The 17,208-nt window shown below is 44.9% G+C and overlaps 1 protein-coding gene across 4 annotated transcripts in view; it reads right to left on the bottom strand.

Annotated features, from left to right (window-relative positions):
* LOC135506995 (lipopolysaccharide-responsive and beige-like anchor protein) overlaps window positions 1-17,208 on the bottom strand; it is a 373,235-nt gene that overhangs the window by 320,206 nt on the left and 35,821 nt on the right. For all 4 annotated transcript variants that reach the window (XM_064926445.1, XM_064926448.1, XM_064926447.1 and 1 more), the window contains exons 2-3: window positions 3,496-3,582; window positions 3,073-3,217 (exon numbers count right to left, since the gene is read on the bottom strand). In XM_064926445.1, coding sequence (XP_064782517.1) covers window positions 3,073-3,217; window positions 3,496-3,582 — 232 coding nt within the window. The remainder of the gene's footprint in view (window positions 1-3,072; window positions 3,218-3,495; window positions 3,583-17,208) is intronic.

Raw genomic sequence — 17,208 nt, 5'->3', positions numbered from 1 at the left:
TAGTCTCAGAGGTCCGTTAAAAGCGCAGAGAGCATCATGAAGAACAAGGAACACACCAGGCAGGTCCGAGATACTGTTGTGAAGAAGTTTAAAGCCTTCGCAGCTCTTTCAGAACATCTGCTATCTGGATACGGGTAAAGGAGAAGCTGGGGAGGCTTGGGCAAGTAGCTGCGGGGGGGGTTTGGAGTTATAGCTACAGGATGCAAATTTCTGTTTGAAAAAGCTAGCCTTTGCTTTCCTGACTGACTGCGTGTATTGGTTCCTGACTTCCCTGAAAAGTTGCATATCGCAGGGACAATTCGATGCTATTGCAGTCCGCCTCAGGATGTTTTTGTGCTGGTCGAGGGCAGTCAGGTCTGGAGTGAACCAAGGGCTATATCTGTTCTTAGTTCTACATTTTTTGAAAGGTGGTGAGGAAATTACTTTTAAAGTACGACCAAGATTCCTCGAATGACGGGATGAGGTCAAAATCCTTCCAGGGTACTCAGGCCAGGTCGATTATAAAGCCCTGCTCGCAGAAGTGTTTTAGTGAGCGTTTGACAGTGATGAAGGGTGGTCGTTTGACCGCGGACCCATAGCAGATGCAGGCAATGAGGCAGTGATCACTGAGATCCTGATTGAAAACAGCAGAGGTGTATTTGGAGGGTAAATTGGTCAGGATAATATCTCTGAGGGTGCCCATGTTTACAGATTTAGGATTGTACCTGGTGGGTTCCTTGATAATTTGTCTGAGATTGAGGGTATCTAGTTTAGAATGTAGGACTGCCGGGGTGTTAAGCATATCCCAGTTCAGGTCACTTAACAGAACGAGCTCTGAAGATAGATGGGGGGCAATCAATTCACATATGGTGTCCAGGGCACAGCTGGGAGCTGAAGGGGGTCTATAACAGGCGGCAACAGTGAGAGACTTATTTCTGGAGAGATTCATTTTTAAAATTAGAAGCTTGAACTGTTTGGACATAGACCTGGAATGTATGACAGAACATTGCAAGCTATCTCTGCAGTAGATTGCAACTACTCCCCATTTGGCAGTTCTATCTTGACGGAAAATGTTGTAGTTGGGGATGGAAATCTTTGAATTTTTGGTGGCCTTCCTAAACCAGGATTCAGACACGGCAAGGACATCAGGGTTGGCAGAGTGTGCTAAAGCAGTGAGTGAAACTATCTTAGGGAGGAAGCTTCTGATGTTAACATGCATGAAACCAAGGCTTTTTCGGTTACAGAAGTCAACAAATGAGAGTGCCTGGGTTGACCTCCACTTCACCCGAGGAACAGAGGAGGAGTAGGATGAGGGTACGGCTAAAGGCTATCAAAACTGGTCATCTAGTGCGTTGGGGACAGAGAATAAAAGGAGCAGATTTCTGGGCGTGGTAGAACAGATTCAGGGCATAATGTGCAGACAGGGGTTTGGTGGGGTGCGGGTACAGTGGAGGTAAACCCAGGCACTGAGTGATGATAAGAGAGGTTGCATCTCTGGACGCACATGTTATGCTGGGTGAGGTCACCGCATGTGTGGGAGGTGGGACAAAGGAGGTATCTGAGGCATGTTGAGTGGGACTAGGGGCTCGGCAGTAAACTAAAACAATGATAACTATCCTAAACAACAATATACAAGGCATATTGACATTTGAGAGAGACATAAAGCGAGGCATAAAGCAATCATAGGTGTTGATTGGGAGAGCTAGCTAAGACAACAATAAGGGGGGGGCTATAGGGAGGCTATAGAACATCTGTCTCTGTTCACTGGGATGAAAATGGTCCTCCTGGCATTAGCCAGTAATGTGTATTGATTGGCTTATCAATGCACACTCCCCCTGGCATTCAGCCTATAATACGACACATTACTGGCTAATGCCATGGAGGACCATTTTCATCAGGTACAGTGGAGGTTCTATAGCCTGCCAGAGCGACCTGGGGCATCAGAGGACTGACACACACCAGCCATGGAAGGAGAGGGAGAGAGGCCGTCTGATTTAACAGCCTAATGCCCGTTTCACACTACTGAGCCAAGCAGAGTCAAAACATATTGCAATGTCCTGGTTACACCATAATTGCCGGAGACATGCTGAAAGGACGACGTGAAAAGAAGATATCAGGGCAAGTGCAGTCGGTTCGGGTTGACACATTAGTGTAAAAATAGTTTATTTGTCGGTCTGGCCTGAACTACATGTTCATGTTGCCTGGGTTTGTCTGTCTGGCCTGACCTGAATGTTCATGTTCCCTGGGTTTGTCTGTCTGTCTGTCTGGCCTGGACTGCATGTTCATGTTCCCTGGGTTTGTATGTCTGTCTGGCCTGGACTGCATATCCATGTTCCCTGGGTTCGTCTGTCTGTCTGGCCTGGACTGCATGTTAATGTTCCCTGGGTTTGTCTGTCTGTCTGGCCTGGACTGCATGTTATGCATGTTAATGTTCCCTGGGCTAATGGTTTCATTATGCTAAGGCTGATCATCCTCATCTGCCAGGCCAGTGGTCAATCATTGAGCTTTAGAAGAGTTATTTTGGCCTCATTAGTAACTGGGTGAGAGTCTGGTGAGTGATTGAGGCTGGTGACTGTGTCTACTGACTGGTGTGGGAGTCACTTCTGACTGGGCAGTGGGTCAGTGCGAGGCTGAGTAGTGTTGTCAGGTCTGCACACACACTCCAAATCTAATGATGATGCGTGTGTGTGTGTCTGTCTGTCCGTCCGTGGGTATCCGCACCTCCTCAGTGCTTGAGTTGCTGCAGGACAAAGTAGTCTCTTTTCAGACACACACAGAATAGTGCCGTTAGCTGGCTAAGCTTGATGAGGGAAGGTGAGGAGCATTAGACAGGACTATCTCACTTCCTCATTCTAAGGTGATACCTGTACAGTAGGGAATCATTCGGACTGAGGCAGTGGTCATTACTTTGGATTTAAATAGGTAGAAAAACACAGGACTTGGAGAACCACTGGACAATGATTATGACTGAGACAATCATCCTCACTCCAGGGGAACGAGACAGCCCTGTAGGTAGGTGTCAGCATGCTAAATACTGTACTGAGGACTGGGGTGACCTCATTACTTTGGCCTCTGGTGTTACTGTGGCAGTACCTGCGATCATGCTGTCAGTGTGGGCCACGCGGTCCAGGACCAGGTTGATGAGGGCCGTGTCAGTGCAGGCCTGCAGGTTCCTCACGCTCTTCTTCAGGATAGCCGTGAAGATGCTCCACACCTCTGCCTGGCACGTGGGCTCACACTGGGAACCAGACATAATAATAATGGATCCGATTTAGAGAGAGATTTGCCAGATGCTCAAAGTGCTTTACAATCCTCCATCGCTAACATGTACCCATAGAAATAGGCCTACAATTACTAGAACGGGGATCCCCATTCAAGTCAATGAGACCACGATGGGTGGACTGGCAGAAAATCTATTTCTCTCTGTGTATTTCTGTGTGTGTACAGCCACAACTCATCCACCATAGATTATATTATACATATTGTTCCATTTCATTTTGTGTGTGTAGCACCCACCTTGTCCAGCAGCTCCACCATGCACACAATGCTGTCTTTTTCCTGGATAATGAAGTTCATCTCCAGGTCAAACTGGCCCCCCACCAACTAGAGAGAAAGAGAAAGAGGATTCATCAACCTACGCAATTCAAAAGCACAGAGTCAAAAACAACATCTCCAATGCAATTGGATTAGCATATGCCACTGAGCTTTTCCCTCACACCTATTTATGTCCTTTATTTTAGGACATAAAACCCCTGGCACAGGTTCCTGGGCCACATCAACTGCATAACCAAATCCCTGGACCAAGCCGGACGGTGTATTTCTAAACAGCTGCTCCTCTGTGGATCAGGCCTGCTGGACAACTAGATTAGAGGAATGGGTTGAGCTTTATTCCACCTAGCTTCTATCATACTGCTGTTACCTATCCAATCCAGTTGTCTCAGATGTGTACAAGGATGTGAACAATGGAGCAATACAGAAAGATGCTCCACTCTCTGCCCTATTTCACCTCAATGCGGTCATATTCTGTGTAGACAAGTGAACAAGGGCACAGCGGAGGGTCACTCCCCCCTGAAATGAAACACATCCCGGAGGACAAAACCCTGCCTGGTCCTGAGCAGAGTATGTGAGAGGAATTGAGTGGTGGGAAAGACCGATCCGGCACTCCACATCCTTCCCAACCACTCCACTAAAAACCGCTACCTGCTCACAGGAGAAAAGAAACTGCTGCTTCAAATTCACCCTATTCATAAAAATCACTTAATTAGGGTACTTCACCCCTTTTTCTCCCCAATTTGTCTTATACCCCCGCAGCAACTCCCCTACGGACTCGGGAGAGGCGAAGGTCGATAGCCATGCGTCCTCCGAAACACGAGCCTGGCCAAGCCGCAGTGCTTCTTGACACACCCGGAAGCCAGCCGCACCGATGTGTTGGAGGAAACACCGTCCAGCTGGCGACCGAAGACAGCTTGCAGGTGCCCGGCCCACCACAAGGAGTCGCTAGAGCGCAGTGGGACAAGGAAATCACGGCCTGCCAAAACCTCCCCGAACCCAGATGCTGGGCCAATTCTGCACCGCCTCATGGGCCTCCCGGTCACGGTCGGGCTGTGACAGCCTGGGATTGAACCTGGGTCTGTAGTGACAACTCAAACACTACAATGCAGTGCCTTAGACCGCAGCGCCACCTGGGAGGCCATTAAAATCCCAATTTAACCAACACCCATCTATTTTTGTGACTACCTGGAACTACCATTTGGTTTTGAAGTATTTAAACCAAACCATTTCATTTGAATGAAAATCATTGAAATAAACAACAAGAAAAGGGTAAGTTAAGGGAATTTATATGTTTAAAGATAATGATTAAATAATTCACCCTGAAACCTAACTATTAATGAGTATAGTTTATGTAGCATGTATAAGATATAATTAAAGTATTAAAGGTAAGTCCAACGAGGTTCAGAAGAGACCTGTGAGTGAGAGAAATGTGTGCCTAAGAAAATACAGAGAACAATTAAACTGTGTTTGACACGACCTGGCTAGAACTCTGAGAAACATATGATAGGACAGGGAGGACTTGTCAAGGTTTCCCTAATCTCGGGGGAATGGAACTGTCGGCTGGGTAGTGATACACAGTGGTGAGAACTATGGAGAAGGATACAACTCACCTACTGTTCATGTGTATGTATGTGTGTAGGATATCTACTGTTTGTGTGGAAGTATGTGCGCAAGCAAGGTCTAAAATGGATGTCTTTGTATAATGGTCTTTATTCAGAGTGCTCTCGTGAATAAACATTTTGACTATTGTAAGCTGGGAACTCTGTCTGTTTCATTTAAACCAGAACCTTACAAACTTTGGGTTGCAGACTGAGTAGATTAATTGAAGTTTATGAACATTGTTAACAAAATTCTCATAACAGTAAGAAAGACTGTAAATAGCACTCATCATTTCAAAAGGGCTACATGTCATATTAAACAGCATATAAACGTCATAAATAGGTCAGGAGCCAGACAGGTAGTTAAAGAAAAGAAAATGATTTCGGCTATATTATTTCAAGGCTATAGCCTGCAGAGAAATACATTTCAGGACACATGGACATGCAGTCCAGGCCATACATTAAGCTCTCATTATTTAAACAACATGTTGTATTCAATCATTATAGTCTATACATTTCACATTTTTGCTGTGACTTACTGAAAATTAAATACAAATGAAAAGAAACATGCCTTACTAGGCTCAGTCTACAATGCCTTTAATTCATTTTTAGAAACACGAGTTTGGCCAGAGTCTGTGGCTTCAGGCTCATGCGTTGGTGCCTGGAGAGCAGACCAGCAACAGAGAACACCCTCTCCACGCTTACAGAGCCACTGGGGATGCTAAACACCCTCTGGGACACTCTGGTCAGGCTGGCAGGATGCATAATTGTTGTTGTTGCTGCTGTTGTTGTTGTCTGTAGGTAGGCCTTAACGATTTTAGGTAAAATATCCCTAGCAAAACGGAAAGCTCCTTGAAAGAGGTAATATGCCTGGCCTATTGGGCAAAAATCAATAAAGGGCTATTGTAAAGATAAGAGAAGTGATTTTTAGTTCATAAATACTTTGCTACATGACACACTTAGCTAGCCCCCCACCTCGTTCCTTCCTGTTGGTGTAGTAAGTAGCACGTATTTTCATCTTTGGAAGTCACCTTGATTTTTCACCTGTGTGTTTTATCAGATTCTTTATGAAAATATTTAGTGAGCTCCATGACAGTAGCTAAGTCAAGGAGCTTTAGCAGCACACAAGTAGACTACAGATGCATGCTGGGCCGGGCATACCCTGAGCTCCTGAAGTGAGCTCTACTGTAGCGGGCGAGAATGCTGACGCTTCAGCTTTTGGGAAACTCGCTCTGCGCCCCAGTCAAATGGGGTACGATACGCTCCTCCGCTCCTCACTCACATACCCTGGCCCTGAGCGGTATACAGGCTGTAGTCGTCTTCTCTAGCCTCTTTCTGACCTCCATACTTCTCAAACACAATGCACCAGCAACACAACAGCAGAAGAGCTGGTTGGGTGAGAAGCCTATTTAGAGCCTGACTTTAATCTTGTAAGGTCATGGCAACAACTGGCACTGACAGACGTGACATCTTAGTCAGGATCACCCTACAGCTATGACAACTTAGAGACATCATAAGGAACTGTCATCTAGGATGTGATAAAACTCAGACTCGAGCTAATACTAAATTTGTTTTTTTTCCAGTTCCAATTCTATTAGTAGTAGTTGTAGTATATTGCTTTCAAAAGGTTTAGGCCTATATAACACGTCATTTTTGTTGTAAATGCAAGATTTGTAATAAGTACATTCAAAGAAAATAAACGTAGATATTTTATAAATAGCTATTCCCTTAGATTGCTCCCTTAGGTGAGTTGTTTTGTCAGTTGTGTGTTTCATGTTTGAAACCTGGCTTTTATACTTTACCTTTCATGCATATTATTCATTTCATCTAGGTGCTGCCAGTGTTTTGTGTTTCTCAGCTGGTGTTTGTGCACACACACTATGTGTAAACATGTTTTGCCTCCAAAAACATGAATCGTATTATTTCCACGCCAGCAGGATGTCAATGAATTTATTATGCTACCTTTAGCAGCGTTATGGAAAAGGTTATCTACGTGTGTGTGTGTGTGGTGTGTGGTGTGTGTGTGTGTGTGAGAAAGAGAGGCCTATAGCTAAGGAAGGAATAACGTTCTTTGTGTCTGGAAATATATTGTACAAGCTATAAATGTCATGATTTGTCATTTATTTAATAGTGGCGATGACATTTTTATGCCTAATAGAAGGTGATAAGAAGGAAAATAACAACGCACATGTCAACAAATATTGTAAGCTGGGGCGCGCGGTGTTGAATCGACAAGAAGGGCCTGTCACTGGACGGAAAGCAAAGAGGGATAGCCACCATTTGCCACGAGACAGGCGGTGAGAAGACAATTTGATTGGGATGAAATTATATCCTCAAGCTGTGTTTGATGGGAACCTGTCCCATTAAAATGAGTCAAGCAGGATTAACAGAAGGGGGGGACATCAGGGTAGCCCCCTGTCACCATGGACAACCAAGCCAGGAGATAAAAGCAATGATAACAGACGGACAAACACACGCTCATGTCATACGTCCATGGATCCCACACTAACAAGCACATACAAACCACATACGGCATTTAGATACAGCTGCTGATCCAATCCATGACTCCTCAGAGGTCGGACCTAAAGTGTGTGATTGTGGAGTGGTGGCAATGACGGTTAGGTGCCAAAACAAATCCTTGAGTGTGTGTGTGTGTGTGTGTGTGTGTGTGTGTGTGTGTGTGTGTGTGTGTGTGTGTGTGTGTGTGTGTGTGTGTGTGTGTGTGTATATATATATATATCTCTCAAAGGCAAGCTATGTAAATGATTTGTTCATCAGAAAGTGATTGCTACATTCCCTCCTCCACCCCTGGCCATTGGGCTCCCGAGTGGCGCAGCGGTCAGTGCTAGAGGCGTCACGAATGACCCTGGTTCGATTCCAGGCTGTATCACAACTGGCCGTGATTGAGAGTCCCATAGGGCGGCACACAATTGGCCCAGAGTCATCCGGGTTAGGCCGTCATTGCAAATACGAATTTATTCTTAACCGACTTGCCTAGTTAAATAAAGGTTACATAAAATAAAGTTAAATATAATAAATTAAACATTCTTTCACTCTTCCCTTCATTCCTCCTGTTGCAGTAGCTGATAAATTATACAGTCATTTGCATTTTGGGATCCCCCCACCCCCCCACCCAGTCGGGATTGTGTTAATGGATGTTTTCTACAGCACTCGCCACAGTAACAGGTGATTTACGAGCCTTACACTCTGGGCGAGTCAGACATCCATCAGAGTCAGGTGACAGGGAAGAGAGGATGGGAGAGGGGCGTCACATGAGGGCGAGGCCACAGTGGTGGCAGCACTGGCCTAGAGGGAGGTCAGTGTGTGAGTACCAAAGAGCTGTTTTCACTCAGCCTGTGTGTGTGTGTGTGTGTGTGTGTGTGTGTGTGTATGTATGTATGTATGTATGTATGTATGTATGTATGTGTGTGTGTGTGTGTGTGTGTGTGTGTGTGTGTGTTTTTTAAACAGGTCAGACAGCCAGAGATAGTAAAATATGTGTTTTAAACAGATAAGCTATTCATAAACCACATAATAGAAAATGCCTTCTATGGGCAAGTACTATGATCACTGACCACAATTCCACTTCCTTACACTGAACACCACAGAAAAAGTCATTTTTGGCACAAATTCAGTTTAATTAAGCAACAAGCCCCGAGGGGGTGTGGTGTATGGCTAATATACCACGGCTAAGGGCTGTTCTTACGCACAACGCAATGTGGAGTGTTTGAATACAGCCCTTAACCGTGGTATATTGGTCACATATCACAAACCTCCATGGTGCCTTATTGCTATTATAAACTGGCTACCTAGAGCAGTAAAAATAAATGTTTTATCATACCCGTGGTATATGGTCTGATATACCACAGCTGTCAGCCAAATCAGCATTCTGGGCTTGAACCACCCAGTCTATAATTAATAGTATAACCCACTCGCCTAACTTTGAAGTTACGCAAATGATACCGTGCCCATTTTAGAACAAAAGTTCTCTGCATTTATAAGTATTTCCTAACTACCATTAATATCTCACTGGCCTTCATATTTGCCCTTCCAGATAAAGCCTTATCATCCTCCACTGTGATGGGAGAGAACTATCAGTAAAGAAAAAATCTCAGCTATTTTTTTTTTTGTAATACTGAGCAGGGTTTTAATAGGCTTAATTTATCATGTTTAATCGTCTTCTGGTGCCCGGAGTTTAATTGAGAAATGCCTACCTCATATCTCACTGCTGATATTTGAGATTAGAGCTTAGAATTATGGCAGTTTAGAATTCAAATGTGTTATAAATTAATCTACGGGATGGAGCTTTGATTTAGATCAAGTTAGAAGTACTTTGACATTATTTGTATGGATTGGCAAGAAACGCATGAAAATCAGAGCAAGCAGCCCACAGCAGAACAGTCACTGAAAATATTATTTTACAAACTGAGCCTGGAGTAAAAGAAAACTTCCTCCTGTGTACCTTGCAACTCATCGTTGGAGTAGGAACACCGCTGGCCTAACATGTGGTGAGCCATACAAAGAGCTCAGCGAATCTATTACCTCAATCAATGATGTAATCAGTTAGACTATTGGCAGCATCCCAAATGGTACCCTATTCCCCATTTGTTCAGAAGTAGTGCACTTTGAATAGGGTGCCATTTGGGACACAAACTATAACCTGCAGGAGGCAGGGCCATGAGGGAGCAGCCCGCCACTTAGCAGTAAAACTACACAAATATCACCTCCTTGCCTCCACTATGGAGGTCTGACAGAGCAGCGATGGCAGCATAGAAAGACAAAACAGGGAATAACCCATTGTTGTGGGCACACTGAAAAGAGTCGTAAAATCGAGGCCCTCCAATTTCAGTCCTCCAGCAGCCTAAGAGCTGAGTAGTTTATAAAGTAGCCTAGTTTCTAGGGTAATAGATTTTAAACATTAAACATTTAATATGAAGTCAAATATTTCTGCTGACTCACGTTTACCTCAAGTACTGTAGCAGTAAAAGGCGACCTGTTTTCTGTCAACTTCACTCAAAACAGCACACACACGCCAGCTTTTCATTGGTCTGTTCCAAAATACACAAACTCGGTCTCGACCTTTAAGTCTTTATTGAAGACTCATCTCTTCAGTGGGTCATATGATTGAGTGTAGTCTGGCCCAGGAGTGTGAAGGTGAACGGAAAGGCACTGGAGCAACGACCCACCCTTGCTGTCTCTGCCTGGCCAGTTCCCCTCTCTCCACTGGGATTCTCTGCCTCTAAACTTATTACGGAGGCTGAGTCATTGGCTTACTGGTGCTCTTCCATGCAGTCCCTAGGAGGGGTGCGTCACTTGAGTGGGTTGAGTCACTGCCGTGAACTTCCTGTGCGGGTTGTTTTGTGTGTCAGGGGGCTAGGGTCAGTCTGTTATATCTGGAGAATTTATCCTGTCTTATCCGGTGTCCTGTGTTAATTTAAGTATGCTCGCTCTCCCCTTCTCTCAGAGGACCTAGGCCCTAGGACCATGCCTCAGGACTATCTGGCCTGATGATTCCTTGCTGTCCCCAGTCCACCTGGTCATACTGCTGCTACAGTTTCAACTGTTCTGCCTGCGGCTATGGAACCCTGACCTGTTCACCAGACGTGCTACCTTGTCCCAGACCTGCTGTTTTGGACTCTCTCTACCGCACCTGCTGTCTCTAACTCTGAATGATCGGCTATGGTAAGCCAACTGACATTTACTCCTGAGGTGCTGACCTGCTGCACCCTTCACAACCACTGTGATTAATTATTATCTGACCCTGCTGGTCATCTATGAACGCTTGAACATCTTGGCCATGTTCTGTTATAATCTCCAACCGGCACAGCCAGAAGAGGACTGGCCACCCCTCAGAGCCTGGCTCCTCTCTAGGTTTCTTCCTAGGTTCCGGCATTTCTAGGGAGTTTTTCCTAGCCACCGTGCTTCTACATCTAGTTTGGTGTTTTAGGCTGGGTTTCTATACAGCACTTTCTTTGTGACATCGGCTGATGTAAAAAGGGCTTTATAATTAAATTTGATTAATTGATTGAATATCCACACCAGCATAACACAAAAAAATAAGCAATGGGCACAAAATGGATATTAGCCCCTCAAACTACACAGAAATGGTGAATCATAGGAGTGAGGGATTGTTCTACCCAGGGAGCCTGTGTATGAGGTGCTTTGGAGGTCATGTGGCCAGACCAGACAGGCAGGGAGACACAGCAGCAACAGCATTCCTCTCCCTCCATCCAACTGCTCTCTCGTCATCTCTCCAACTGCTCTCTCCAACTGCTCTCTCGTCATCTCTCCAACTGCACTCTCATCATCTATCGTTCTCTATCCAAGTCTACCACTCAAACCATTGTCTTTGTTCCAGGAGTCACCAGATCCCCTTCTGCGTAACCTAGCCTCTTAGCCTGGCTGTTCAGTCCCGAGGCCATTCTAAATTAATCATGGGTGAACACAAGCACAACAGCTGAGCAGAGCACAAACAACCTCTCTCCATGGAACTTTTGGAATTAGGTGGGGGAATTGTAGGGGTAATGGCAGTAGGAAAAAAACAGGGCCAATATTCACAGTAGAAGTGCTGATCTAGGAACAGTTTTGCCTTTCAGATAATGAATAAGACCTGATCATAAACCAAGACTTCTATTCTGGGAATCTCTGTGAATACAGACCCAGAGGTAGAAATGCTTTACTAGGCGAATTGCAGTGGTCCCCAGTTATTAGAAGTCATCCCTACACCACCAGAATTCCCAGTGAATAGAACAGGCCTTGTTAAGGTTAATGATTAGGGGGACTGTGCCAGTGTGCAACCATCAGGTTTAGATAGAACCAGTGGAGATCACAGAGGGTAGTCAGAGGATAGAACCAGTGGAGATCACAGAGGGTAGTCAAGAGGATAGAACCAGTGGAGATCACAGAGGGTAGTCAGAGGATAGAACCAGTGGAGATCACAGAGGGTAGTCAGAGGATAGAACCAGTGGAGATCACAGAGGGTAGTCAGAGGATAGAACCAGTGGAGATCACAGAGGGTAGTCAGAGGATAGAACCAGTGGAGATCACAGAGGGTAGTCAGAGGATAGAACCAGTGGAGATCACAGAGGGTAGTCAGAGGATAGAACCAGTGGAGATCACAGAGGGTAGTCAGAGGATAGAACCAGTGGAGATCACAGAGGGTAGTCAGAGAGATAGGATAGAACCAGTGGAGATCACAGAGGGTAGTCAAGAGGATAGAACCAGTGGAGATCACAGAGGGTAGTCAAGAGGATAGAACCAGTGGAGATCACAGAGGGTAGTCAAGAGGATAGAACCAGTGGAGATCACAGAGGGTAGTCAAGAGGATAGAACCAGTGGAGATCACAGAGGGTAGTCAAGAGGATAGAACCAGTGGAGATCACAGAGAGTAGTCAAGAGGCACAGAGGGTAGTCAAGAGGATAGAACCAGTGGAGATCACAGAGGGTAGTCAAGAGGATAGAACCAGTGGAGATCACAGAGGGTAGTCAAGAGGATAGAACCAGTGGAGATCACAGAGGGTAGTCAAGAGGATAGAACCAGTGGAGATCACAGAGGGTAGTCAGAGGATCGAACCAGTGGAGATCACAGAGGGTAGTCAAGAGGATAGAACCAGTGGAGATCACAGAGGGTAGTCAGAGGATAGAACCAGTGGAGATCACAGAGGGTAGTCAAGAGGATAGAACCAGTGGAGATCACAGAGGGTAGTCAGAGGATCGAACCAGTGGAGATCACAGAGGGTAGTCAGAGGATCGAACCAGTGGAGATCACAGAGGGTAGTCAGAGTTCCTCGGGGCAGGAGAGGAGTACATGGGGATAAGATCAACAGCAGCCATGGATGAGGTCATGTGATGCAGGGGAAGATCAGAGCCAGAAACAAATGATGAGCATTTTGTACCACAGGGGAAATGGCTCTCTTCAAATGACCTGTATTAGACAGTGATGTGAAGCCAGGCTACTCATACACAGCACTACTGTTGCCTGGTCTTCTCCGTCTGACTGGGTGTGTGTTTTTAGTTGTGTTTGTATTTATTATGGATCCCCATTAGTTCTTGCCAAGGCAGCAGCTACACTTCCAGCAACATAAGACAGTTAAATAGTGATTCAAATAAAACATGACTTCACATTACATAACAACATACCTAACACATTCAGTGTGTTCCCTCAGACCACCACCACCTCAACATCCATGCGCAGGTGTGTGTGTAGAGCGCGTGTCTTATCAGGTGTATCTCTGTGTGTGTGTGTGTGTGTGTGTGTGTGTGTGTGTGTGTGTGTGTGTGTGTGTGTGTGTGTCTTCAGTCTGCTCTGTTCCATAAGGTGTATTTTTATCTGTTTTTAAAATCTGATTCTACTGCTTGCCTCAGTTACCTGATGTGGAATAGAGTTCAATATAGTCCTGGCTCTATGTTGTACTGTGCACCTCCCATAGTCTGTTCTGGACTTGGGGACTGTGAAGAGACCTCTGGTGAAATGTCTTGTGGGGTATGCATGGGTGTCCGAGCTGGGTGCTAGTTGTTTAAATCAGACAGCTCGGTACATTCAGCTTGTCAACACTTCTTACAAAAACAAGGAGTGAAGAAGTCAATCTCTCCACTTTGATCCATGAGAGATTTACAATGTTATCTCTCCGTTTACATTTAAGGGCCAGCCGTCCTGCCCTGTTCTGAGACAATTGTAATTTTCCCGAGGTCCCTCCTTGTGGCACCTGACCACACGACTAAACAGTAGTCCAGGTGCGACAAAACCTGTAGGACCTGCTTTGTTGACAGCATAGTTGAAAAAGGCACGGCAACTCTTTATTATGGACTGAACTCTCCCCATCTTAGCTACTGTTGTATCAACATGTTTTGAGCATGACAGGTTACAATCCAGGGTTCCTCCAAGCAGTTTAGTCACCTTAACTTGCTCAATATACACATTTTTTACAAGATTTAGTTGAAGTTTAGGGAGTAGTGAATGATTTGTTCCAAATACAATGGTATGGCGTTTTTGAAATATTTAAGGACAAACTTAATCCTTGCCACACATTGTGTCTGTGTGTGTTTCCATTATACAGTGGGGCAAAAAAGTATTTAGTCAGCCACCAATTGTGCAAGTTCTCCCACTTAAAAAGATGAGAGGCCTGTCATTTTCATCATAGGAACACTTCAACTATGACAGACAAAATGAAGGAAAAAAATCCAGAAAATCACATTGTAGGAATTTTCATGAATTTATTTGCAAAATATGGTGGAAAATAAGTATTTGGTCACCTACAAACAAGCAAGATTTCTGGCTCTCACAGACCTGTAACTTCTTCTTTAAGAGGCTCCTCTGTCCTCCACTCGTTACCTGTATTAATGGCACCTGTTTGAACTTGTTATCAGTATAAAAGACATGTCCACAACCTCAAACAGACAGTCACACTCCAAACTCCACTATGGCCAAGACCAAAGAGCTGTCAAAGGACACCAGAAACAAAATTGTAGACCTGCACCAGGCTGGGAAGACTGAATCTGCAATAGGTAAGCAGCTTGGTTTGAAGAAATCAACTGTGGGAGCAATTATTAGGAAATGGAAGACATACAAGACCACTGATAATCTCCCTCGATCTGGGGCTCCATGCAATATCTTACTCCGTGGGGTCAAAATTATCACAAGAACGGTGAGCAAAAATTCCAGAACCACACGGGGGGACCTAGTGAATGACCTGCAGAGAGCTGGGACCAAAGTAACAAAGCCTACCATCAGTAACACACTACGCCGCCAGGGACTCAAATCCTGCAGTGCCAGACGTGTCCCCCTGCTTAAGCCAGTACATGTCCAGGCCCATCTGAAGTTTGCTTGAGAGCATTTGGATGATCCAGAAGAAGATTGGGAGAATGTCATATGGTCAGATGAAACCAAAATATAACTTTTTGGTAAAAACTCAACTCGTAGTGTTTGGAGGACAAAGAATGCTGAGTTGCATCCAAAGAAAACCATACCTACTGTGAAGCATGGGGGTGGAAACATCATGCTTTGGGGCTGTTTTTCTGCAAAGGGACCAGGACGGCTGATCCGTGTAAAGGAAAGAATGAATGGGGCCATGTATCGTGAGATTTTGACTGAAAACCTCCTTCCATCAGCAAGGGCATTGAAGATGAAACGTGGCTGGGTCTTTCAGCATGACAATGATCCCAAACACACCGCCCGGGCAACGAAGGAGTGGCTTCATAAGAAGCATTTAAAGGTCCTGGAGTGGCCTAGCCAGTCTCCAGATCTCAACCCCATAGAAAATCTTTGGAGGGAGTTGAAAGTCCATGTTTCCTAGCAACAGCCCCAAAACATCACTGCTCTAGAGGAGATCTGCATGGAAGAATGGGCCAAAATACCAGCAACAGTGTGTGAAAACCTTGAAGACTTACAGAAAACGTTTGACCTCTGTCATTGCCAACAAAGGGTATATAACAAAGTATTGAGATAAACTTTTGTTATTGACCAAATACTTATTTTCCAACATAATTTGCAAATAAATTCATAAAAAATCCTACAATGTGATTTTCTGGATTTTTTTTCTCATTTTGTCTGTCATAGTTGAAGTGTACCTATGATGAAAATTACAGCCTCTCTCATCTTTTTAAGTGGGAGAACTTGCACAATTGGTGGCTGACTAAATACTTTTTTTCCCCACTGTAAATGTTTCTCTTCCTCTCCTAATGAAATCACGATTCATTCTACGGGTGGAATCCTTTGAATTAAAAGTCATTTGCCTGAATGAGGCACTGAGACAAAGCAATCAAAGCAGAGACAGAGGACAATGTGCCTACATCTCACACATGGTGTTAGCTGCTGTGGGTCGTAGAGGAACCGGCCTAAAGGGAGGACAGGACGTCTGACAGTGGTGGTTTCCCAGAAGGCACCACGGCAACCTACTTCCGTAGGACTTAAGCCAGTCATGTTGTCTGACTTCATTGAAATTAAATGATTATTTGTCACATGCTTCGTAGACAACAGGTGTAGACTAACAGTTAAATGATTACGGGCCCTTCCCAACAACGCAGAGCAGAATTGGTCTGGAGCCCGTAAGACTGCAGCTATTCAGTGCAGCACCATCTCGTTCATTAAATTGCCATACACTTAGGAACAACTTCCTAATTCTGACTTGCGACCCCTTTTGCCCTCAGAACAGCCTCAATTCGATGGGGCATGGACTCTACAGGGTGTCAATTATAATGCTTCCCACAGTTGTGTCAAGCTGTCTGGATGTCCTTTTGGTGGTGGACCATTCTTGATACACACGGGAAAAATGTTGAGCATGCAAAACCCAGCAGTGTTGCAGTTCTTGACACACTCAAACCGGTGCGCCTGGCACCTACTACCATACCCCATTCAAAGGCACATATTTTGTCTTGCCCATTCACCCTCTGAACGGCACACATACACAATCCATTTCTCAATTGTCTGAATGCTTAAAAACTCTTACTTAACCTGTCTCCTCCCCTTCATCTACACTGACTGAAGTGGATTTAACAAGTGACATCAATAAGGGATCATACATTCACCTGCATTCCCCTGGTCAGTCTGTGTTATGGAAAGAGAAGGTGTTCATAATGTTCTGTAGACGCATACATTTACACTAAGCAGCCGTTGGAACGTGGTTTACTATTCAAGCTCAGCTGTAACAGAAATATGTCAATGTTTGGCTGAAGGGGTTTAAAGGGCATGTTTCCCCCTCTGTTCTGTCTCTACTGTGAACTCCAACGCAACACATTAGTCAGAGCTGGTTTTGGAGACATTGTAGTTGGACTCAGAAGTCCTGGCACGATCTGAAACTTTGTGAAGGATTACATGTGTCAGGGGCAATTCTTGCGTGACAGGCCCTAGCGTTTCAAAATGACCACAGACTTTCTTGCAGGATTCAATCCAAAATCATGCCTAGACCACCCTAAAAAATTGTTGTTGTTGTTTTTTTTACAAACATCTAGAATTGTGTTAATCTGTCCCTGCAGGGTAAGTGGTGAAAATGTCAGTCATCTTCAAATATGTCATGTCCATGTTCCTGCTATGGGTCATAAACATCCCACAGTAATCACTAGTCGGCTGAAGCAAGGAGGAAAC

Source organism: Oncorhynchus masou, chromosome 20 (genome assembly GCF_036934945.1).
Source record: "Oncorhynchus masou masou isolate Uvic2021 chromosome 20, UVic_Omas_1.1, whole genome shotgun sequence".
Taxonomy (NCBI): Eukaryota; Metazoa; Chordata; class Actinopteri; order Salmoniformes; family Salmonidae; genus Oncorhynchus; species Oncorhynchus masou.
This window is presented reverse-complemented; position numbering and strand designations above follow the sequence as displayed.